Source organism: Aotus nancymaae, unplaced genomic scaffold (genome assembly GCF_030222135.1).
Source record: "Aotus nancymaae isolate 86718 unplaced genomic scaffold, 86718_ANA_hifiasm-v0.15.2.pri h1tg000058l, whole genome shotgun sequence".
In the NCBI taxonomy this organism is placed as follows: domain Eukaryota; kingdom Metazoa; phylum Chordata; class Mammalia; order Primates; family Aotidae; genus Aotus; species Aotus nancymaae.
The window spans coordinates 46,319,109-46,343,491 of NW_026988472.1; the positions used below are offsets into that span (position 1 = coordinate 46,319,109).

Consider the following 24,383-nt stretch of genomic DNA (forward strand, 5'->3'; position numbering starts at 1 on the left):
CCTTAACTGAGCCAACTGCACAAATTCATAGCCATGAATAGATGGTACAATATAATACACAACATATTAAAAAATACAGTCTTCCTAGCAGCATAATGGACTTGGACAAATGGTATGAAATTATCAATTTAAAATCTAGGGTTTGAGCCAAACTATTGACCTTTCTTATAGTCTTTGACATTTCTGGGAGGCTCTGCTCCCACTGCCATTTCTATGATAGTATCTCTATGAGCACATTCTCAGGAAAGCTTTGGAGAGCTAGGGGGCCACTTTCCAGTCACGTTCAAGGGCATCCTGGATCTTCCTGGGATGGACCAAGGAGTCAAGCACCTCCGAAACAAACTGTGCTCTGAAGGGGTGGGAATCCTGTCCCCTGTGCAGTAGTTCTAGGGAAGGAGAGAGAGTTGGGCTTCAGAGACTGAGAAACTGTCCACAACACTCACACGTGTTGTCTCTCTTGCTGCTTTCCAACAATCCTCACTTGTATGTGCTGGTGGCAGTGGGCAGGGGTTGGTACAAAAGACCAAATCCCCTAGAAACAATTTTGGCATATATTTTTTATGAAAATGACCCTTCACTTCACGGTGATCCTGTGTTTGGCTAATCAGTCCATAATCAACTTGGCTGGAACAAAGAACACAGCATGTGTTTGTGAAATAATATATTTTTCTGGCCTCCAATCTCTGCTCTATTGTAATCAGGTTAGAACCAGCCACGCTTCCTGATTTCATACATGTTTCATGAATTTCTTATAATTAAGGATATTTTGCTCAGGTGGGAGAAAAAAGCCAGTATGGACCCTTGCCATTTTGAGAAATATAATATAAATGCTCTTCTCATGAAACTTCAAAAAACCAGACCACTCTGCAGCCACTCAAAGAAACAGTTTGGGAGTTCCTCAAAAAGTTAAACATAGACTTTAATTTTGACTCAGCAATTCCATATGGCCCAGCAACTCCACTTCTAGGTATGTGCCCAAAAGAAGAGAAACCGGGGACTCAAATAGATGCTCGTACACCAACATTCATAGCAGTATCAATAACAATATGCAAAAGGTGGAAACAACCCAAATGTCCATTAATAGAGAAATGAATAAACAAAATGTGGTCTATCCACACGAGGGAATATTAAAAAGGAAAAATAAAGAGAAAAGGAAAATATTCTGACATGTGCTATAGCATAGATGAGCCTTGAAAACGTTATGCTAAGTGAAAAAGTCAGAGACAAAAAGATAGATATTACATAATTTCATTTATATGAAGTCCCTAGAGCAGGTTAACTTATAGAGACAGAAAGTAGAATAGAGGTCACCAGGAGGTAGTGGGAGGGAGGAACTGGCAGTTATTGTTTAATGGGTACAAAGTTTCTTTTGGGGATAATGAAAAAAGTTCTGGAAATGGATAGTAGTGAGTGGTTGCACAACATTGTGGATATACTTAATGCCACTGAATTGTACATCTAAAAATGGTTGCAATGGTAAATTTCATGTTATCTCTCTCTCTCTCTCTCTTTCTCTCTCTACCACAATTAACAAAAAACAAGAGCACCACAAAAATCCAAAACCTAAGCCAACACTAGTGTGAGAAATTTATAATAAAACAGATAATGTACATAATCCTTTTAGCTGATTTTTAAAAAATTACAGATGAGAAAGTAACATTCCTGTCTTGACCATTCCTAGAAAACTTTGTAAATGAAACTCTTCCTGCATGTCCAACTTCGGTTGTTAGTCTCAGACAATGAATACAACTTGGCCTAATATTTAACAGCGGAAAGTTTTGCTCTGAGCCAGGGTTACCATGCTACACAGTGAACTGTCACTCTAAGACGGTGCCTGTCCAAGAATGAAGCAACCCAACATCATAATATATAGAAATGTAACTGTATAGAAAGAAGTATAGAAATATATAGAAATATAAGCAGCTGGTTTAGGAGATCCAGCTGCTTTAATAATGGCCTCCAGATGCCTGTGAGTGCCTAATTTAAATATGTTCATTCTTATAAACAAATCAAAGATAAAGAAGTCCATTGGCCAAAGATTCTATCGTTCACGCCATCTGTTTAACCTACTTGATGAAGTAGTCTCGCCCATCTCGGTTTGCCGTCATCTCCCATCCATAGGGCGGCACCTGGTTCAAGCTCCAGGGTCCTGAGGGAGGCGGCCAGCCTGAAGACTTCGTCCTGTGGCTGGAAAAGAAAAAAAATAGAAAAGCATTATTATACCTGACTCCTGAACATTCCTCATGAGACAAACTCTGGAAGGAGAATGTGACTTACTCCTCTAAATTGTGGGCTGTATCCTCACATGATGAAATGAATAATTATAAAGAATGTTTTTGTGGGAGGTAGTGTGCCAGGCATATGATTTTCTACATATTATTTCATTCATTTTTCTCAGGAGCACTATGAGGTAAATATATTTATACATTTTACAGATGAGGAAACAGTGAATGACTCAGTAAGCTTAAGGAACTTTCCTTAAGACACACAAGCTAATTTTGAACAAAAGTTGTGCATACTTCCTCCCATACTAGGCATTTCTGAGGCCAGACATTAGGACAGTTTGGGCATTGGAATAGATTTTGTATCACAATATAAATACATGGGAAAATACATTACTGTTTTTATGGCTCTTCAGCAAAAAAATCCCAAGCTTCAGTTTCCCGGACTCCTATGACCAAACTACAAGATTTAGACTCATATTAACCACACACCAGTCAAGGTAAGTCATAAAAACTCAGGTAAAACCCCAATTTAAGTTACAACAAAAATCTATACATTATCTTTTACAATTTCTAGTTTACCACTTAAAGTCAATTCAGCAGCCAAATGAAAGGGTAGGTTCTGGAGAATTTTCTAGATGCCTGCCTTTCCAAGATCAAGAAGAAAGAGGAAGTAATTTCACGTAACAAGCAGTAGGAATGGGCAGCCTTGCAGTCACAGTCTGTAACCAGAAGCCTGAGCCCAGTTTCTGAAGCATCACTGACTCCTGGCAAAGCTTCCTTAGCCCAGGATCTGCAGAAATCCCTTCTTGCCCTTGTGAATGCCCAAGACTTCCTCAGACCTTAACCATGCTTTGGAAGGAAGTAAATGATGCAATTTTAGCATGGCTGAACATCCCTCATCACTTGGTCCTTTTACTCCTGATGAAGTTATTCACTGCATAGCCTGTGAGAGCCTTTGGGTGGTTCCAAATCTAAGGCTGGTACCACCAAAGCAAGTGGCAGGGAACAGTGGATGATGCTTTCAGGGACTCAGTCTCGGCTACCAGAGAGCCCTTTGCAAAGAGGAAACAGCGCCCCTGCAGTCAGATGACTGCAGAGCAGGCACTCTTCCCCCAGCCTGGTGCCCAGCCTGGCTAGTGAATGTGGCAGGTGCTAACATAGCCAGGCACTCTCGCACTAGGTACACCCTGAACAACCTCATGTGGTAGCCCTTTTGCAGCAAACATCCAAAGCAGGAGTCTCAGCCTTTCAGACTTTTAAATTCCCCAGGATATTGGGCAACTCATCCCTCCCCAGCCCAGCCTTTCCAATACCTCTTAAGCAAAACAAGCCTATTTCCTGTATGTTTTCTGTAGAGAAACTATTTTGTATAATTTTAACCACCTCCATTTCTTTTCTTTAACTTCGTTTCAGTTTTCCTACAGCCTTCATCAAGGACATAAGAACAGTATTTTGCTTGAAAAAAGTGTTCACAATTTAATACTGGTCTGGTTAAGTGTTGAATGCCACCATAGGATTATTTGTGGCCCACTGACTACTCAAACACATGGCAAACATCTTGTTCCTCTTCTTTGCATAAAAGCCAGCAGTGGCAATTTCCTCTGGTGGTTTTTGTTAAAAAAAAATGCTGCTTTCCTGCAGTGAGAGAACACATGAATTTGCTACCCTGAGGTACTATTAAAACACACACATACACACACACACACACACACACACAGAGACAAAACCAAAACCAAACCAAAACAAAAATCCACTGATTTCTCTACACTAGTAGAGAATGCATTTGGAATGCTTTCTTAGGTAATATCAAGAAAACAAGTTCTTACACGTATGAACACAGTCTATTCTATTATTAAAAACCATTCCAAAAGCAACAGTACAGTTAGAAATGGCACAAAGAATATCCTTGTGAGTGAAAGGAGGCCTATGTAGAGAATGCGACAATTTATTTTGGCATACTCAATTATGTACAGTATCAGAACGCTTATCTTCCCCAGAGGAGGCTAACTTATTAAAAACAAATAAACTGTCTTTCCTTTCTTTTCCTTTCCTTTTCCTTTTCTTCCTTTTCCTTTTTCTTTTGATTCTTCTTCCCCTCCATGAAATCTTAATCACTAAAAGAAAGACACAGGCCTCCTAATATAATTTACATGTAAAATACAGCATTATAATAACAAGTTGGAGGAAGCCTCAATTTTATTGTAAACTACATTGTCCTGTACAGTATGTTTGGGAAGCAGCTAACAACCGTTTAGCAAGATATTTGAGATATTTTCAAATAAAGCCTCTTGTCATAAAATGCCAAATGAAGTGCCAATACTGGAAGACTCCACAAATGCAAATCAAGTGAATCTAGCTCAAGGAGCATCCCCATGATACAAAACAAATAATTGAATAATTAAGATCAAACATGGCTACCTGTCTGTCCGATAATGTGTTAACACAAAATACATGGATCTGAAAGGCCTTAGTATGATTTAGCAAATTAAAAGTGCAAGTAGAAAATAAAACACCCTTTATAAGTATTTATCCATAACAACCTTGAGAAAAGTTAACGACACAGGTCATAATTGCAGAGGGATTTGGCTCCGGCTCTAGCAGTGTGATGACTACAAGTCCAGCCCTGACAATGGCCAGTATGAGGATTTCAGGCAGTCATAATCCAGGCTTTTATGTATTTCCCAAATTGAGCTGAAAAGAAGCACCTGGCAGCACTTGCTAAATATACAGATTACCAGGCACCAGAAATGATGATTATGATTCCGAAGGTCTGGATTAGAACAAGAAGTCCATGAATAGGCGTGAATGCATTGAAACAAGTAATTCAGATAATTCTTATTTTCTGGTAAGGTTGCCAGATTTAGTAAAAAAGCAAAGCCAAACAAAAATACCCACTTAAATTGAATTTAAAATAAACAATGCATAATTTTTAGTATAAATGTTAGTATAATTTCATTGTAATATTTAGGATATACTTATACCAAAAAAGTAATGTTATTGTCTATTGAAAGTTTAAATTGAAGTAGGCATTCTATATTTTTTAATTGACAACCATGGGGTTTGGGAAATACTAGTGCTTGCTACCCCAAGTTTAGGCTGAGATCTAGTAGCATGGGTACTACCTCATGATTAGTCAGAAATGCAGAATCTGCATTTTATTGAGATCCCCATGTAATTTACATACCCTGGAAAGTTTGCGAGCAATCACCCGAATCAGTGGTTTCCAATGTCATGTGTCAGTATACATTGGAATCCCCCGTGGAGGAACTTGTAAACTACAGATACCTGGAACCAAAGCCAAGCCATTGAGTCTGAATATCTGGGGATAGGGCCTAGGCATTGGTATTTTCTACTACCCAGGTCAGCCAAAGTGGCGATCCACTGCTCCAAGTAACTCTGCCTTTTTTTTTTTTTTTTAATTAGCTGACAAGGTAGGAGAGAAAGGGTATGGTGATCAAGAGCAGATATGCTGGAGCAGAGAGGTTGAGAAGAATAGTCCCAGGGCCAGCAATAGGTTCATCATCTGGAAATTTGTTTGAGATGCAAATTTTGGGGCACCACCCAAGACCTACTGAATCCAAAACTCTAGGGTGATGGGGGTGACCCAGCAATCTGTGATTAACAAGCTTCCACAGAATGCTGATGCCCACTCAAGTCTGAGAAACACTGGGTTAGAACCAGACTCTCTTCAATCCAGGCTCTGCCATTTATTTTCCACGACCTTGAACAAGTTACTTCATCTCCCTAACCTCCTCAGTTCCAGTTACACCTTGGTAAAATGATGACCATAGGACCCATTGGGAGAATATTAAGTGAGTTTTGTAAAGCACTCAGTATGTGCTATAAAGTCTTTGCTAAATAACTATAATATAGGACTTTGGGTGGTTGTGCAAGTATAAACGGCTTTAATCCATCCTCAGAAGAGAAAGACAGTGAAAGGTTCAGTCATCTATTTTTCTCCATTCTGGCAAGAGCAGGGCAAGAAGGGGCTTAACCAAGCAGTCACACCTTCCCAGAGTGTCAGAAGGTGATGAGTTCAGCCATTCTCAAGGCAGGAGGAAACATCAGAAAGTTTTTACCAGAAACCAGAAATCCCAACTGTGTGATCCTGGGTGCAGCATGTCCATTTCCACTGGTGTCAGGCAAAGCCTTAAGAGTCCTTGCAATTCTGATGTCCTGTGACTTCTATCTGAGGGCATGGCTGCGTGAACCACTTTCAAACACTTAGCTCAGCCTTAAAAATAGCGACCTACATTGGCAGGGCTATTTAAATCACTTCAGAAACTCCCAGCGACTGACTGAACTGGTTTGCAACTTTGTGCTTTACCCATCTATTGTTTGCAACAGATTGAAACCTTCCTGGACACAAAAGATCTTCATACCTGATAGGAAATGAGAGCAGCTATGAATGATACAGACAAAGTTGCAGAACTATTTGTATTGCGACCATTAGTGGAAGCAACTCATGGTTTCCTCCTGCGTGCGTGCCTCTAAGTCCTGGGCAAAATCTCGATGGCTAGCTTGCCCTAGAAGACTGGCTTTTAGGAGGCACCTGCAGGCCTCTTTGGTATTTGAGTTTCCTTAGAAACATGGCAGTATCAGAAAAAGGGATGCTGTAGGGGAGAAGCAATGTGAGGTCAGGTTCCAAAGTCCTGAGTCAGATTCAAATTCTGCCACTTAGTAGATTTGTGATCTTGTGCAATTTACTCTAAACTCTTTGTACCCTATTTTCATCACCTGCAAAGTAGAATTATTCTAACTCACTGTTTTTCATTCAGGGTGATTTGGCCCCCAAGGGACACTTAGCAATATCTGGAGATTTTTGGTGGTCACAACTGAGGGGAGGAGAATGTGTGCTTCTGGCAACTGCTGGGCAGAGACTAGGTATATTGCTAAACATCCTACAATGCACAGGACACCCCCTCACAAGATAGAACTATCTGATCAAAATGGCAATAGAGGCAAGATGAAAAAAACCTGCTTAGCTCATAGGACTGTTACAAGAAGATAATGTAATGAATGCGCAATTCTTAGCATAGTACCTAGTATATAGTAGGTTCTCAATAAACTTCAGTTGAATAAAACATAAAACCAAGCATTGTCAAAGTTTCTGCTTACGGTCTAATAGTGACAAGTACAACATATCTTTATATCAGAGGGAAAGAGTTCAAATCCCAGGTTTGCCACTTAACAGGTTGGCTTTTCTGGGTTTTAGTTTTATGTGTAAAACGGAAATAATAACAAGTAGCTCAGAGCAATGTTATGCAGATAAATGAGATACATAAAGCCCTAAAGTACAATGCTTGACTCATTTAGAATAGTCTCTTCCAATGGTACATTGTGCTGTAAGCAGTAATGGTCATATTAATAAGAGTAGCAGACAGCATTTCTAAGGATATAACTGCTTAGGATACTCACAGGCCTGCCTCAGCATGCAACAGGGTGCCTACATTATTATTTCTCTTTCAAATATGAAGAAACTGAGACATAGAAAGAGTGTATAACTAGCCCAGTAGGGACAACAATCTACTTTAAAGAGAGGCTGCATCCTTCAGCAGGCACTGTGTCTTACATCAATGGTATTAGGCATGGAAATGGTGGAGGAAGGTAGAGCCTGCCCCAAACCCACCCTAGGCCAAACTCCTGCTGGGGTTACACCACCTGTTAGAAGAGTGTCCAGGACTGAGTCGTGAGACTTTCTACTCCAAACTCCCTATTACTCACACTGTGCCACAAATAAGTGTGATAACAGCTTATCAGCTTTGTTATGCATCTGGTCATATTTTGGACAAGTAGCCAGGATTAAGCTGCATCCTTTGAGACTTGGTGTTGAGGAATGCATTATCATGTTCATTTCAGATATGGGAAAACCAAAGCTATACGTATTCAGTCATTCATCTGTGACATTGCATGATACTCTACAGATCTAACAAAATAAAACATGATCCAGAATTTTATCATTCTTATCTCTTTGGACTGACAAACATTATTTTCAGACTAACCCAAGGTTGTATAGCGTTCTCATTTAGCTTGCTGTAGATGGTGGTTGGGTTACAGAACCCCAAACCCTACAGATACCTAAAGGTATCGTAAAACGGTGTTTTACATTTGCAAGCAGACCTCATTCAAGGTATCTTTGGGGTGGACATGCGATGTGGGTGAAGGTAAGGAAGTGGAGAGGTGTGAGAAAAATGAATAATAGATAGTTTTAAATGAATTTAACAAGCTCCAAGTTTAGAAGACAGCAACGTTTCTTTTGTGCCCAGCTTGATATGTCCCACCGGGGTTAGTAGAGGGTCCCTGGCATGACCCTTAGGGAGGCCTGTCCTGTACAGTTTCTTGCCGCCATGAATCAGTAAGGAGTTAGCTGACCAAGTCTTTTCGTTCCATTTATTCATGCTATAGACACACAGATATGTCCTCAATTAGGCTTTTTCTTCTCCCTCTGAATGTAACTTTCTCCATTAAATCAAGCTTCAGTACAGTAGTCAAAGTATTTTGATCTCATACAACAGGTAACAGCTTTTCATTCTACTGTTCCTTATTAGCAGGTTTTGGCACAGGTCCACGTGAGGAAAGCTGTATTAATAGCCTGAAAATAACTTCAAAGCCCCATAGATAGAAGTAAAACTCAACCCACCAACTATTTTTAAGATGTCACTTTTGTTATGACAAGGAGGACAGGAAAATATAGTAAAGGGGGAAAAGCAGGCAGTTAAAAACTACTTTAAATATTAATGCGAAGCCTCATGAAAGCAGATACACAAAAAATATTCATTATAAAATCATTTTAATTAAGGAGAAATAGATTATTAATCAAGAGTTTTTCTATGGTAAAAGACATTTGACTGTATATTTTAACAACCAAATTTAAGTATTTTTCTGATTATTTTCATGTGATTCATTACATGATTTACCAACCTACACAATAAAATTAATTATGTAGTTATACATCTACAAGTTTCAGCACAAGCCTCTCACAGCTTGTTGAGTTAGTTATATTTCTTAATTAGGTATCAGGGAGAATTACAGGATAATTAAATCTGGCTTAACTGGTCTTCTTCCAAAAGTTTCTACATACAAACTTCAGCCTCACTTTGTGAATAATCCAGTGACAGAGTCCAGATGTCTTAAGGGTCTGAAGCCATGTATCTATAGAGTCCCCAAACACCACATGCAGGGGTTGCCATTAAAGTTAGATGCAGCCCTGCTGCAAATTGGACATTTGAATTTTGTACTGTGCATTTACATCTCTTAGTTCACTGAATTCTCCAACTCTATAAATGTGGAAGGACAATTATAAGGACTATATAATTAGCATATTGTTGAGGAGATAACGCGTAGAGTGGCTAAGATTCATTGCTCAGAGAGGAACTACAGAGCTAAATGTGGGAATTGTTGACAGGTCAAGTCTTGAGCTCTTTCTGCTAGAATGCTGTTGTACCTGTCCATGAGTTTGTAGCTGTATTATATTTCCCAAGTATATGATGCCAGCTGGTAGGCTGGGCACTCACCCTTAAGGGGATGGACCATGTCTTTACCTTTCTATTGCTCTTACTCAGACTAGTGCCAGGCACATTTTAGATGTTCAAATGATAATTGAATTAATAAATTAATTAAAGCTGCATGATGATGCTGACACAGGATGTTAGGATTAAAATTGTAGTTCTCTGCTTTTGAGTAAGAGTACATGTATGTTGAAATGCCATTTGTTCAGTAACTACTGTCAGATAGGCACTGTTCCAGGCACTTGCACAGATTTTCTTTTTAATCCTTACAGCAGCTCGACAAGAGGGGTTGTTTGCTACCACGTCAGCTAAGCCAATAATGGAATACCATTCAAACATTAAACCAAAGGTGTAGATGAAGACTGACTGCCATAGGACATAGTTAAATGAACAAAGTTGGTTACAAAAAGGGTGTGCACCATGTGATCCATCTTGTAAAAAAATCTGTGTAGATAGGCATAGAAAAACAGGCTGGATGAATGGGTACATAGTGGTTATCTCTGGGTTGTGAGATTGAGGTTTTTTTTTTTTAAATTCTTGTTTGCTTTTGTGTATTTTTGTTTCCTATAATGAATATATATTATTTTCATCCTTAAGGTTTTTTTTTAAACAAATGAAACTAGAAAATGGTTATGATTCCACATGGATTCTTGGTGGAATCACTGGAGAAACTGTAGAGAGGAAGTACTGATGGTGTGAAAACATACAGAGCTGGCGTGGCTGTGGGGAAATGCATTGCCATGTATTGCTTGGAGTGCATTTTGACAATCCCTGATAGAGGCCAATTTAGCAAGCACCATCCAAACTGAAAGTGAGCATACACTTCAACCTAAGTGTTCATAGTATGGGATAGATTAAAGAAAACATGGTACGACCACACAAAGGAATACTACGCAGCTGTCAAAAGAAGGAATGAGGAAATTCTTTATGTACTGATTTGGGAAGACTCTGAAGACACATTAAAACAAAAGATCAATATGCAGAAAGATATACAGCCTGCTACTATTTCTGTAAAATCAGGGAAGAATAAAGCAGAAAAAAAGGCCAAACCATGGAGTCTAAATTCAAATAGAGCTGCATTTGAACACTGACACCACCTCATAGTATCTGTGTGAACTTAAGTAGGCTCCTTATCCTTGTCCAAACATCAGCTTTCTCCTCTGAAAACTAGGACTAATATCAACCACCCTGTTGAATTATTGTAAAGACTGTATGACACAGGTGATCAAAAGCTGCTATCATTATTACTTACACACATTCATTAATGCATATAACAAATATTGATTGAGTGCCTACTTTGTACCACATGCTGTTCTAGGTTCTTGGAATCCATCAGTGAAAAAAATAGACAAAGAAATCCGTCAGTGAAAAAATAGACCAGAATTATTGACACATAAAATAAACACCAACGATCGTCTCACTTAGACTTTTTTCTAGCCTAGCATCTGCTATCATTTGAGCTTGTCCCCCAAAGTTCACGTGCTGGAAACTTGATCCCCAATGCAGTGGTATGGGGAGGTGGTAGGACCTTTAAGAGTTGTTTAAGTCATGAGGGCTCCACCCTCATGAATGGATTAATGCTGTTATTGTGGGAGTGGTTTGTTATAAAAGGGGGAGTTTGGCCCCAGAACTGTGAGAGGTAAATTTTTCAAGATTCTATGGTCAGTCTTGTAGCAGATATAGCAACCCTATACTACACAGTGCCTGCTGTGTGGGATAGAATGTAGTCTGAGAGCTCTATTTCTCTCTTTCAAGCATCCAGTACATTCACTCATTCACTCATTCAAAACATTTCATTGAGGACTCTTGTGTCAGTCCTTGTGAAGGACTAGAGCTGTGATAAGCAGATAGGGTGCTTGCTTTCCTGGACACTCATGGGACTTTTGAAACATTGTTGAGGAAGGCAGGCATTACAGCTCACCCAACCTGGACATTGTCTTGGCTCTGGGTTGTCCCCTGAACCCTGAGCTTTAAGTGAAACTTTTCAGTTAGTAGTTTCATGCTGGGATATTCAGGAGACAGGTAAATCTTCCTTACACTTCTCAAATTATCCCACACAGACAACTATTTAACCCATACCAATCATTAAATGCTTTTTCCTGCTTCATTTAGAACCCAGTCTGTTGTCTTTCGTCGTAATATGGAACCTGTATATGCTCTCAGGACCCACCAAATGCATCATGTCATAGAACTTGACAGTGATTACAGAGTTAATGAAACACAGCATTGGTTGAATCTGCCAAATGGCCTAATCTAATTTTCAAATGTGTTATTAAAACACTTTTGCAAACACTCATCATTTTAAGAGATAACATTTATCTTCACATTTCACTTATTTATGAATGACTCATACTCTAAAACTGCTACTCACCAAGCTTAGCCAAATCCAACTGACTTCCCTTGAACATGTGTATGAAATATTCAAACATATTCTGATTTAGCCAATCATTGTGAAGATTATATTCTCGCTATTTTCTGGGGACATGCACATTTATTTTAATTATTTTTGAATTTTTATGGGTTAACATATAAACTACTTATCTGGACTGTAGTTTACTTAATCTTCTTGGCTCTGCCTAAAAACTTTTAGATTCCTAAAAGTATATCTATTTAATAGTTATCTCCCATTCCATTAAGTTCTTACATTTTTTTCTGAGTAAGAAAACCAAAATATTTCCTAAAAACTATTCTCAGGAGGCTAAGTTCTAAGTCTACCATTGATAGCAGGGATCAGCAAACTTCTATAAAGAGTCAGATAGTAACTATTTTCAGATTCATGAGTCATAGGCTCTTTGTAGCAACTATTCAACTCCACCATTGTATCAAAAGTAGCCATAGACAATATGGAAACTAACGGGCGTAGCTGTGTTCCAACAAAGCTTCATTCACAAAAACAAATCCATATGTGGCCTTCCAGCCATAGTCTGCTGACCTCTGATTTATAGTGTCACCTTGACAAAGTCATTTATTTTTCTGTCCTTCTATTTTCTTATTTTTAGAATGAAGGGGCCAGACTACATGATTTCTAAAGTCCCATCAAGCTCCAAAATGTTCACCTTTGTTGACTAACCAGGTTTGTTTCTCAAAGACCATGATCTTCAACAGGAGTGGAAGAGACTCTTATACACAAATTGTACAAAACTTTTTTTTTCACTGAAGTAACAGTTCACCACTCAGGGAAAATGAAAAAAAATTCTATTTTCCAAAGCATTTGACCCAAGGATAGAACATTATAGTTCAACTCATCACATACCTGAATATTTATGAAGAGTTTTAAATCTCTGAACCATTGATCTTATCTTGTAAATAGGGCCACTATTTGGATGAATGGTATTTCAAATATGCAATATGCTGGCAGTCCAAAACAATAATAAAAAACTCACTCTGGTGGCTGCTTTCCAAAATTCAAGTCAAGATCCTTTGGGGCTTGTGGAAACAGTATCACAAGCTGATATTTAAAGTTTTCAAATGTGATGTTGTAAGATAGCTTTACTATCAAGCGGTATGACATCTAATAATGTCCACCATTGTTTTAGCCTTATTCACATTTTTTAAAAACTACCAAAGGCTGGTGGTTGTCCAAGCTAAGTTGCCTATTTTCTATCAAAAACATGTTTGAGTTTGGTTGCTATCTCTGTGCCTGCTAGAGACCCTTTCTTTACTGCTGAATTAGAATCCCTAAAGAACAGGTGTTTATAGTAAACCTGCTGATATCGTTAACAAGGTAAGATGGAAAGTTACAGCCCACTTAGGTACACCTAAAAGCACTGGTGCTAAAATGTGTTGTCTGGCTTCCTTCCCCAGAGTTAGAGTGCATTTGCAATATTTTAAATCTGTTATTTATAATATAAACAAAACACATAAACCTAGCGTACTTTATTTTTATCTAATTCTAAAAAGATTTCTGGTGGCTTTTCATTTAGAGTTCTTTAATGAAGAGATTCACAGCTTTGTTCCTGCATTTATTTACATAACTGTTGTCTCTCCCCATCCCAAGCCTGAATTCATCATGCAGTTCCATGGTGTCCCATAATTTTCTTAAACTATTAATATAGAAGGAACAAATGTGTACTTGGAGTTAAGTGTAGAAACTGAAATGATTCTTTTTAATACTCCCAACTTAGATGTTAAAGGAAAATATATCATTTCACTAGATTTCTCAATATCTGTACATCTCCAAGGTCATCAAAAATGTGTAAGAATAGAAAGTACACCAAGCCTCACAGGGGATACAAACATAGATATTTATCAATCTTTTCTTTTCTTCTTTTTCTTCTTCCTTTTTTGTCTTTAAACAACTGCAAACATTGTAGGGAGAAAAGATATAAATAATGATAATGTGGAGACTTTCCAGCAGTGATGGAAGCCAACTTGCAGATATTTCCCATCCAATATCCCCCTGCACTTACTTATTTTTTTGTTCATTCAGAAACCTTTCTATTGAGCACAATTTTATGAGTAGAACTGTGACAAACACAGATGACAAGGCCCTGCCCTGAAAGAGTGAACAACCTAACACAAAGTAGAGAGAGGAAGAGGCAGTGTTGAGTATGAGCTGAAAATATGGCCATTGTGTCTCCTTGCTGCATATAGGGAAAACAGATGATTTACGGTTTATGTCTTTAGAAAATCTCTAAGAGATGGTGCCTACCTCAAACTCGGGAGGTGAAAGAGAAGGCCCACATTCTTTTACAACGTTCATAGTTTCCCATTCTGGTCTCACATTTCCATAACAATTTTTATAATAATTATATTTATTATGACACTTACAGTAAAAAATTATAGCAAGGTAAGTGATGCTGTTAGTAACCATATTAGGGTTTTTTAGTTTTAATCCATCTTACCCAGCTTCCATTTGGAGTTAATTGATATTTTTCAATCCATCTGCTCCAATGATAGGCATGTTGTCACTGAACACAGAGAAAGATCCAGAAATTCCTCATCCTAACCCACATAATAGGCTCAAGTAAGCCCTGGCAACTTTTTATGTCCAAACATAATCATTTTGTGAATCAGGACAAAAAGTATCATATATTTTCCTAAGATGTGTTATAGAGAGGGAATGGGCTGAAAACACTAAGAAGACAATAAGCTCTCAGTACTTCTATATCATGGAATAGTGATTTCCACAGTAAGGAAGACATTTATTTATAAAGAGCACAGAGTCACAAATTGTGAGAAAGAGCTATATTATAACCATGTATGACTTGCTAAATTTTTATTAGACAAGTTCTCAAAACTTGCCCTGGTTGGTCTTGAACTCCTGGCCTCAATGTATCTCAACTGTGAATGTTTCCAGGAAAGAGATTTTAGCAGTTAGGTGTTACATTTATTAAAAAAGGTGCCCCTTATAGCAGGGCCTCTCCAACTTTAGTATGCAAAAGAATCACCTGAGCATCTTGTTAAAATGCAGGTTCTGTTTTTGCAGGCTTAGAGTGGGGTCCAGGATTCAGCATTTTTAATGAACTCCCAGGTGATGTTGAAGCTGCTGGCTCAGGGACCACAGCCTGAGCATAGTCTCCCAAGGTCAGTGTCAGGTTAGGAGTGGATGCTGACTTCCATCCTGGAAAATCTCTGCCAGGCCTTTATACATTCCTGAAACAGGATGTTAACTATCCCTGCTGGAGAATTCAACCTGGGGCTCCCTGCCTGGCAGGGATTTGCCAAGATGGAAGTTGGCTCCCATTCATTACCTGATACTGACCTTGGGAGACCCAGGTCAAGGCAAAAGAGTTAATGAGAACTGGTTTGACCACACATAGTAAAACAAAACAAAATATATCTCCTGAACAATACCTGCACTTCGCATTAATAGTCATCTCAGATTTTTTTTTTTTTTTTGATATATAATCTCCCTGTCACCCAGGTTGGAGTAGAAGTAGAGTGGTGCCATCTTGGCTCACTGCAACCTCCACCTCCCAGGTTCAAGTGATTCTCATGCCTCAGCGTCCTGAGTAGCTGGGATTACAGGTGCATGCCACCAAGCCCAGCTAATTTTTGTATTTTTAGTAGAGATGGGGTTTTATGATGTTGGCCAGGCTGGTCTTGAACTCCTGGCTTTGATCTCAGATTTTTAAGACATGAGCATGATGACCACCCGTTAAATGAAGCTCTAATTCACTTCCTTCTAACGTTAACAGAGAGCCTCCCTTGTAGTCTAGGATTTCCTTCTCCGGGCGGACTCCTGGGTTAAGCATTTATGTAAGAAGGTCTATCAGCATCCACAACTCCACATACAATACAGAAAACATGGCTTGTCTTTAATCTTTGGTTATGACTTGGTTCTTTAGCAATCAGATTGAAAACTTTGAGAAACTTCCCCTGAGGCCCCTACCTTATTCTTCTCCAAAAAGATTCATTGAGCCTATATTGTATCTTGGAACTCATCTAAACTCAGTAGGAATGCAAGATGATCACTTGGCCCCACTATTCGAAGAACATGTACAAAAGTTGATGACAGAAAACTATTATACACAAAATAATTTGAGAACGACCAAGAATAAAGTAGATTGAAAATAGATATCCCTACAGAAATATTACACATCCTGTTAGAACCATTTCTTGTACTACTTCCCTCAGAAAGGCTTGACTTTCACATCTAATAATGGCATCTCCTCCTTCTACTCTCCACATCAGTGCTCAGCAAACTACATCTGGTGGCCTTGGCCCAGTGTCCACTTGTTTAAGTGTCATCTATTGCTGCTTTCACACAAAAACAGCAGTATTGAGCAGTGTGACAGAGATTGTATGGCTTGCAAAGCCTAAAATATTTACCATCTGGGCCTTTACAAAAGAAGTTTGCCAACTTCTGCTGTTGAGTAGTAAGTACCTTCCTCACAGCCCTTCAATTGCATCTTCTATTACAGTCAACTAAAGATACATACATAGGTAGGGGGAGAAATTCAATGACTGACGGATTGATCTCCAGGGCCACCATTTGTACAACTCCATGTGGCTTCATTTACTGTGTTATAAGTTCTACTAGTTATCTTAGGTTCTGAGCCTCCTTACTCATTTAAGTCTTGTGCCACAGGTGTAGAGATTTGTCTAAACTTAGAGCTCAATGAACAGAGTTGAATCAAACTGAACTCTAGAGGTTTTTCTAGGGCATAACTGAAACCATCATATTGAGGATGGTGAAATTACCTACAGCAATGAGCAAACATCTGATTATACCTGTAACCAAATGAGCGGAAACCAAATGGTCCTTTTGGCAGCAAAACAAAAGTGGCTCTGACAGCCATTTTGTTTGACAGGGATTTTGCAAGATGCTTCATAATGAATTGCAGCCATAAAATACTTGATATTAACACAGCCAGTCCTTGGTGAATCTTTACTTCCAAGCTGCAGCAGAGATAAAGAGCACAGTCTCTGCCCTTTCCAGTGCATACAACCCAATGGCACAGCCATTGGCATGCTGGTTTATGGGCTGTGTATTTCTCCTTCTGCTCCATCAACCCCATTCATCTGGTATTTTACAGTCTTAGCTGGGCTCTAAAGACCCAGCAGGAAATAGAGGCAGTAATTGCATCTTATAAGCAATTAATTTTCTTCTTTTTTTAAAAATTTCCTCCTTTATATTTGTAACTTTTAAAGAATGGAACAAAAAGAAGTATCTTCTGTCATTGCCTCTAGAAGGGAGACTAAGTCAAATCCTTTCTTTTACAATGAATGATCATATTCATCCATTGTATATTCTAAAGCTCAGCATTTCATTCACTTACTATCATTATACCAGCCCTACAAATTCCATTCTTTTGCAGTTGTGAGTCCTATAAGCTTGTACACGTCCTACTAGTTGCTAATTTCACAGAAGAAATGTTAAATTTATTTAAAGGTAATACTTATGGATATAGCATTGTCTTTCATTTGATTTTCCCCAATAAAAAAAATCTAAAATTTTTAATTTTTCTCATACCTAGATTCTATATCAGAAGTTTATACATAAATTTAGAGGATGTTTAAAAACTTAGAAACAATTTGGATAAAAAAGACTAATAAGTGTGATGCTTAAAATTAATTTGACTTCAGCATGGGTTCACAAAATTATACAGTAAAACTGCATTTTGTGAATAATCTTTCCTAATAACAGCCTAAAATTTATAAAATTCCCCTATAACACACAAAATGAACCTTGATTACATGAAGGATTAGAATATAATATACTAATAAAAGGTCTGCGTCTGCATTCTATATCTAAATGCCATTCTAGCATAACAAGAAATTATAACAAGAAATCCTACTTTGTTTATAGAAGACAATGAGGTGTGAATGATAAATTAGGATCCATAAACTTTTGATGATTTTAATGCTAAACTTTGTTGTCTCTGTTTCTCCATGTTGAATGGCAAAAACTGAGAACTCCAACTCAATATAACCTACAGTTTTCTAGAGTAAATGACATTGGGTACCCATCCTTTAAAATGCTGGTGAAACTCTGACCTTCCTTATGAAGCTTCTGTGCTATAGCCCAATTTGCAGTGGGATCTCTGAATTCCTATAGTTTTAACCATCTTACACCTCCACGTGGTTGTCCACAGACATCTTAAATTCAACACATCCAAAACTGAACTCATGTTCACTCCCCCAAACCTACCTCTCTACCTAACTTCCCCATCTTTACAAATGGCCACCCTGTTCTTCAAAAGAGGCCACAATGAATTCCACGCATTTTCTCCAAGATACTGCCTTCTTTAACCTTGGAATGTTTTAGCTTGCTGGTCTCTCAGACCTAGAAGATTTGTCCAATTCTCCCTTCTTCATTCATTCTGCCAACTAATAACTTATTATTCTGGTTTAATTGTTCGTCCTCCAAGAAACTTTCTATCAACTTGCTCTGCCCAATATGGTAGCCACTCATCATAGGTAATTACTGAACACTGGAAATGTGGCAAGTATGAATTAAGATGTGCTGTAAATCTGAAATACACAGCAGATTTCCAACGCTTAGTAGGAAGAAAAAATATAAAAAGTCTCAATATTTTTTATAAATTGATTACATGTTGAAATAATATTTTAGATACATCGGGTTAAGCAAAACATATTAAAAGAAAAATTCATCAGTTTTTTCTTATTTTTAAAATACGGCTACCAGTAAATTTAAAATAACATCTGTGGTTCACATTATAATTTTATTGGAGCAAGGTTAGGTGTTTTACCCACAGATTTCTTTACGACCCCCATTCTTTTCGTTAATTTGTGTGGTGACTTGTCTATCAGTTCTAGGCTCTGTTAGCTGACTTAAGCAGGGAATTTGTGATCTTGTTTAGGCATCCACATATATTTGTTAAATGAACACAAGAACTACATTAAGAATCAGGACGTCAGCTCATCTCCCTAAGCCACAGTTAATGTGGAGGTTAAACTAGGCTGTCTCTACAAGAAGCCTTCTAGTTTCATTGACTGTAAATATCTAACATGGATGTTTAAATGAGTCTCTTCTTCCTCATCAGGTTTCTCAGTTCTTTCAAGGTGAAACAAATGTTTTATATTTTTCTTGTTAGTTTCCTCAGGGCTCTGTGAATACAGTTGGCCCTTAGCAACATAGGGTTAGACTGCACATGTCCACTTATACAGGGATTTTGTTCTGCCTCTGCCACCCTGAGACAGCAAGACGAACCCCTTCTCTTCCTCCTCCTCCTTAACCTATTCAACATGAAGACAATAAGAATGAAGAATTTTATGATGATTCACTTCTACTTTAATGAATAGTAAACAAATTTTCCTTATGATTATCCAATAACATTTTCTTTTTTCTAGTTTACCTTAAGAATATGGTTTATCATACATGAAACAGACAAAATCTGTGTTAATCCACCATTTACAGTTATCAGTAAGGCTTCTGGTCAACAGTAGGCCATTCGTATTGAGTTTTGGCGTGTCATGAAAGTCAGCACCCCTAATCCCTGAGTTGTTCAAGGGTCAATTGTACTTAAAAGTCATCATCTAGTCAACAAATGGTAAGCTAAAAGTATTTGCTTACATGTTTTACAGGGTAGGTCTGATGTGGGAGAATAAGTATTTGGCTTAGTTGGACACTTCTTAAAATAGGTACAAATGTGGAAAGTCCTAGGAGGGGAAAAGCTAAGGGGCAGGGGTTGGGGGCTAGGTGGGAGAGTGGGGAAGTAAAGGGGTGGTGACTATGAATCCCGGCAATAGAAAAGCTGGCCACAGCAGGGCTGGCAAGCTCCCTAAAGCAGTTGGGTAAATTCTTCACCTGCCACATCACTGAGAAGCTTCCAATGAACCAGTATCCAGGAATGACTGTTCCAGAAACACATCCTCCCCTTCTTCCTGCAGGCAATAAGGAGGAAGCAAGAATGGCTGCCCCAAAAGTATTGGGTATTACTATCTGAGTTGACCCTCTACCTCTTTAACAGTGTCTCAAGACCACAAATCACCTGTTCTGTGGGTCTCAATATGTTTATGGTGCAAAAAAAAAAAACACCCACAATCCTAATTTATATCCACAACAAACAAGTGCAAAACTGATCAACTGCTAAGTTTAGTCAGGAAAAATATCCATACCAAAGCTCGTGTTTGTTCTTAGGCTTCTTTTTGTTTTACTAAAAAATAATCTTAAACAGCATGAAATTATTTCCATCTCTGAGCAAATAGAAATGTGACTGTCCAATCCATCAACGTTTGCAGGCGAACGGTCTGTTAGCTCCATTGCTGTGATAAACGTTTCTGATGTGGACTCTTGAAATCATTAAGACCATTTGCCTTATCTACAGAAAGCATGCCATTCATCAGCTATGATCCACAAGACAACCTAGTCCAGGCCAATCTCATTTTAGTGAAAAGAGGGAGCACTCTGAAAGTAGCTTTGTCTAGAGTGCAGGTGAATGCATTGAAAAGAAAGGGCACTGTATATAAGAAACATAATAGTCATTTTTAATAGGCTCAAAAATCATAATTACTATTTATATTCCATGTATATTTCTCCCAGCGATATTTAATATTTTAGGATAGAAAAATCTCTCCTAGGAGAGAGAAGAGGCAAAAATGCAAAGACCCACTGGAAATTTTACTTTCTTTTTTTTCCATTTCTTTTCATTTCTCTAGTGCCTGCCCGAAGTTTCTATTCTGGAACTTCTCTGATCACCCCGGAAAATTCAACATTTTAACTCTCAAAGGTTTTGTTGTGTTTTTCTTCTTACCCACCACCAGCCTTCCTCTGATTCTGGGATTTTGGCCATGTGTCCTTGAATCCAATCTCTGTTTATATAATTGTTCTCATTTTCTTCTTGCAATTACTTTTCTTTCTTTTCCTATTTTTTAAAATCTCACCTTTCATTCCATTTCTTTTTCATCTCTCACCCTAGGAAAATTTCTCTTTCTGGCAGGCTGTTCTTGTTCTCTTTGGCAGTATTTCACAGAGGCACAAATAGTCATAATGATCAAAATGTACACTTGCAGAGGGAGCCTTAATCTCCCAAGGAGATTAGTCTACTCTGCAGACATTATCTCATCAATCTCCCCTAACCTCCGCAAAGGAAGGACCCATTTCCTAGTAGAGATACCACAGCAGAGGGTAAAGAAAGCTGCATCCTAAGACTTAAAAAGAAGTAGGAACAGGCCTGGTATAGTGACTCATGCCTATAATCCCAACACTTTGGGAGGCCAAGGTGGGAGGATCACTTGAGCCCAGGAGTTTGAGACCAGCCTGGGCAACACAGTGGGACCTTGTCTCTATGAATAGTAAAAAAATTAGCCAGGCATGGCACAAATATAGTATTACTCTGGAGGCCAAGGCGGGGAAGATCACTTGAGCCTAGGAGGTCAAGGCTGCAGTGAGCCATGATTGTGCCACTGCACTCCAGTTTGGGCAACATAGTGAGACCCTGTCTCAAAAAAATATATATAGGAACAGACTGCTGCTCATTTACATCACAATACGTCCAGACACTTGTATTTTACTTCCCCCATTCCTTTCTTCTGGACCTCATCCTTAATTTTTATCAAACACAAAAGGATGGCTCTTATCTCTTGAGAGTAATTCTTTCATATAAATATAGTTTTAAATCTGCCGCTGTCCTATGTTGAAGAGGCATAAAGGGGAAAAATCACAAATTTGGTTTATGCTTTCTTTTTAAGTTTAGTATCTGTTTCAGATGCCTTATTGGGTTCCTTGGAGAATTCTGCAACTGTTTCACTTTTTCCACTCCTATATTATTAACAGTCTTACCTGCATTTCATTGATGGCATTTGATAACTTTATGACTCTCTTCCCCTACTCCACTGTGATAGATGAGGCAATTGATTCTCAAAACTTACAATATGTGATCAAGCTAGTTAGTTAAGTGTCCAAATTAGCCTTATAAGTTAAGTCTTCTGGCTTTTCAGTCTACGCTTTTTAAAGAGAATTTATAAAAATTATCACATTTAGCTCTCTAAACAAGCAGACAAGGTCATTATTCCTTTCCCCATTTCAAAGATGAGAAAACTGTTAGACCACTTGCTCAAAGTTATCCAGCTATGAAGCCAATGTAGCCAGCATTTCAACCTAGGTTTGTCTAATTCAAATCCTGTGACTGCACTTTTAAAAAAATTGCTTCTCTCTTGACACACTAAAGACAAAAAGGATTTTCCCTACCCCCACTATACATACTTTACTCAGGTTTCTTTTTTTCTTGAGATGGGTTCTCGTTCTGCCACCAAGGCTAGAGAGCAGTGGTGTGATCATGGCTCACTGCAGCCTCGACTTCCTGGACACAAGTGATCCTCCCACTGCAACCTCCCGAGTAGTTGGGGCCACAGGCATAGCATACACCACCATGCCTAGCTGATTTATTTTTACTTTTTGTAGAGAGAAGGGTCTTGCTACATTTCCCAGGCTGGTCTTGGACTCCAGGCTCAAGCGGTTTGCCTGCCTCGGCCTCCCAAAGTGCTGGGATTACAGGAGTGAGCCACCATGCCCAGTCTACTCTGGTTTCTTAGGGCCTGTCCTTCCCTGCCAGTTCCTGTCCTTGGAATGCTCTCTCCATGGAAACCAACATCCTGGCCTACTCCAGAGACCTCCTTCTTCCTGGGAGCATATAGTGCTAATTGAGGGACATGCCATACACATCGCTTTGTTTTAAAATTAAAATACATGTCCCCAAGGGTCATGATGGTATTGCCAGCATGTTTCCACTGGGCCAGGTGTTGCAAGGGCACAGTGGAAGCTGAGAGCCTGGAGACACTTGCCCATGCCACCTGTCCCTACCTTGCCATAGGCGGTTGAGTGCTCCAGTTTTTCATGGGGTTCCCTAGGGCAAGAACCCTAAAACTATTTTAGAATTCTACTGGGAATGCAAATGTGTAGTTCTTACCATTTCTACTTGGAGAGAGGAAAAAGAAAACAAAACACTGTAAATTCCTCCAATCATTTTTGGCCCTTTTAATCTACAAACAAATGTAGTACCAAAAACATTTTGTAGATACCTCATCAAAACAGTCATAATGTTGAATTAGGTATGTACACACATTACAAAATTATACTTGCATGTCATGAGCATGCAACAAATATTTGTCAACAAATGAGTGCAATACAAACTCATTTGTTGCTAAATATGAATTATTCTTAAAAATCTCACTGTTTAACACATGGTTCCTAATCTCAAGGCACTTTCAATATTCATAACTTGCCTTTGTATTCAATGAGGCAGCTGGAAACAACCCAGCTGAAAAGACTGATGTCTGCCTAGCAGTTCTCAGATGCCCAGCATAGAGAGGCTTTCACATATTTGATGACTAAAGCTGCACTTTCTTAAATTCTATGAGAGAAAACCCCAGGATAAGCCTATGGATAGCTGTGCTCCATGACCAGAGTTCTTGGGCTCCATGCTAACCCACCAACAAGATGTTTTTACTGGCAACAGGTCTTTGTTTAAGAGCACTTCCAAGTTTTAATCATTAGATTTGGGGGAAAAAAAGATGATTGCCTTAAGAATTTTGAATCATACAAACTTATCTTTTATACTGGGTTCTCTTGTGTAGTTTTAAGTGTGGCTAAAACTGTACTTATCACAAACCTAGCTTCTCACCATTAGTGATGGCAAATAGATTTGACCAGATACCACTGACCCCCAGGATTCGTCATGGCAAACACAGGGTTTGTGGGCAACTTATCTTGGCAGTTTATCAATGGCCAGCAGTAGCAATATTTTTAATGTTGATAAATACAATATAGGGTCTTAATTTTTCATTACATGATTTCTTGTCTCTGTTTTGAAGCTCAGATTGTGCCCAGTACAGCTTTAAGTGACAGTGCATTTCTGTGGCTAATTTGTGCACTAGGGGTCAGCAGTAGATAGAGTTGTTGTTCTCAATTTTTAACTCCCCAGGAGCTGCATTATCTATCCACGTTTTTGTCATCACCTCATGGTGGACTGAGTGAACTTTCTGACCCCTTCACTTGGTCACATGACTTGCTTGGCCACTGAAGCATTAGCAGACATGATGTGAGACACTTGTCAAGAGTGCCAAGGTTGGGAAACCCTGCTATAAAGAGAAAGCATGGAAAAGGAGACAGAATGGGAAGTTGGGAGCTGCAGAGTTCTCCTCCATGAAAGTACAACAGTGAGCATCTAAAACTCATTGTCCTCAAATCTCCTTGTTCCCTGGCCAAAATACCAGCAAGGCAAATTTGAGGCTTGTGTGCACT

General features: G+C 38.7%; 1 protein-coding gene across 12 annotated transcripts in view; it reads right to left on the bottom strand.

Annotated features, from left to right (window-relative positions):
- The window catches only part of FRMPD4 (FERM and PDZ domain containing 4), a 900,683-nt gene that overhangs the window by 230,826 nt on the left and 645,474 nt on the right, over positions 1 to 24,383 (bottom strand). For all 12 annotated transcript variants that reach the window (XM_012435175.2, XM_021674826.2, XM_064364515.1 and 9 more), the window contains one exon: positions 2,071 to 2,187. In XM_012435175.2, coding sequence (XP_012290598.1) covers positions 2,071 to 2,187 — 117 coding nt within the window. The remainder of the gene's footprint in view (positions 1 to 2,070; positions 2,188 to 24,383) is intronic.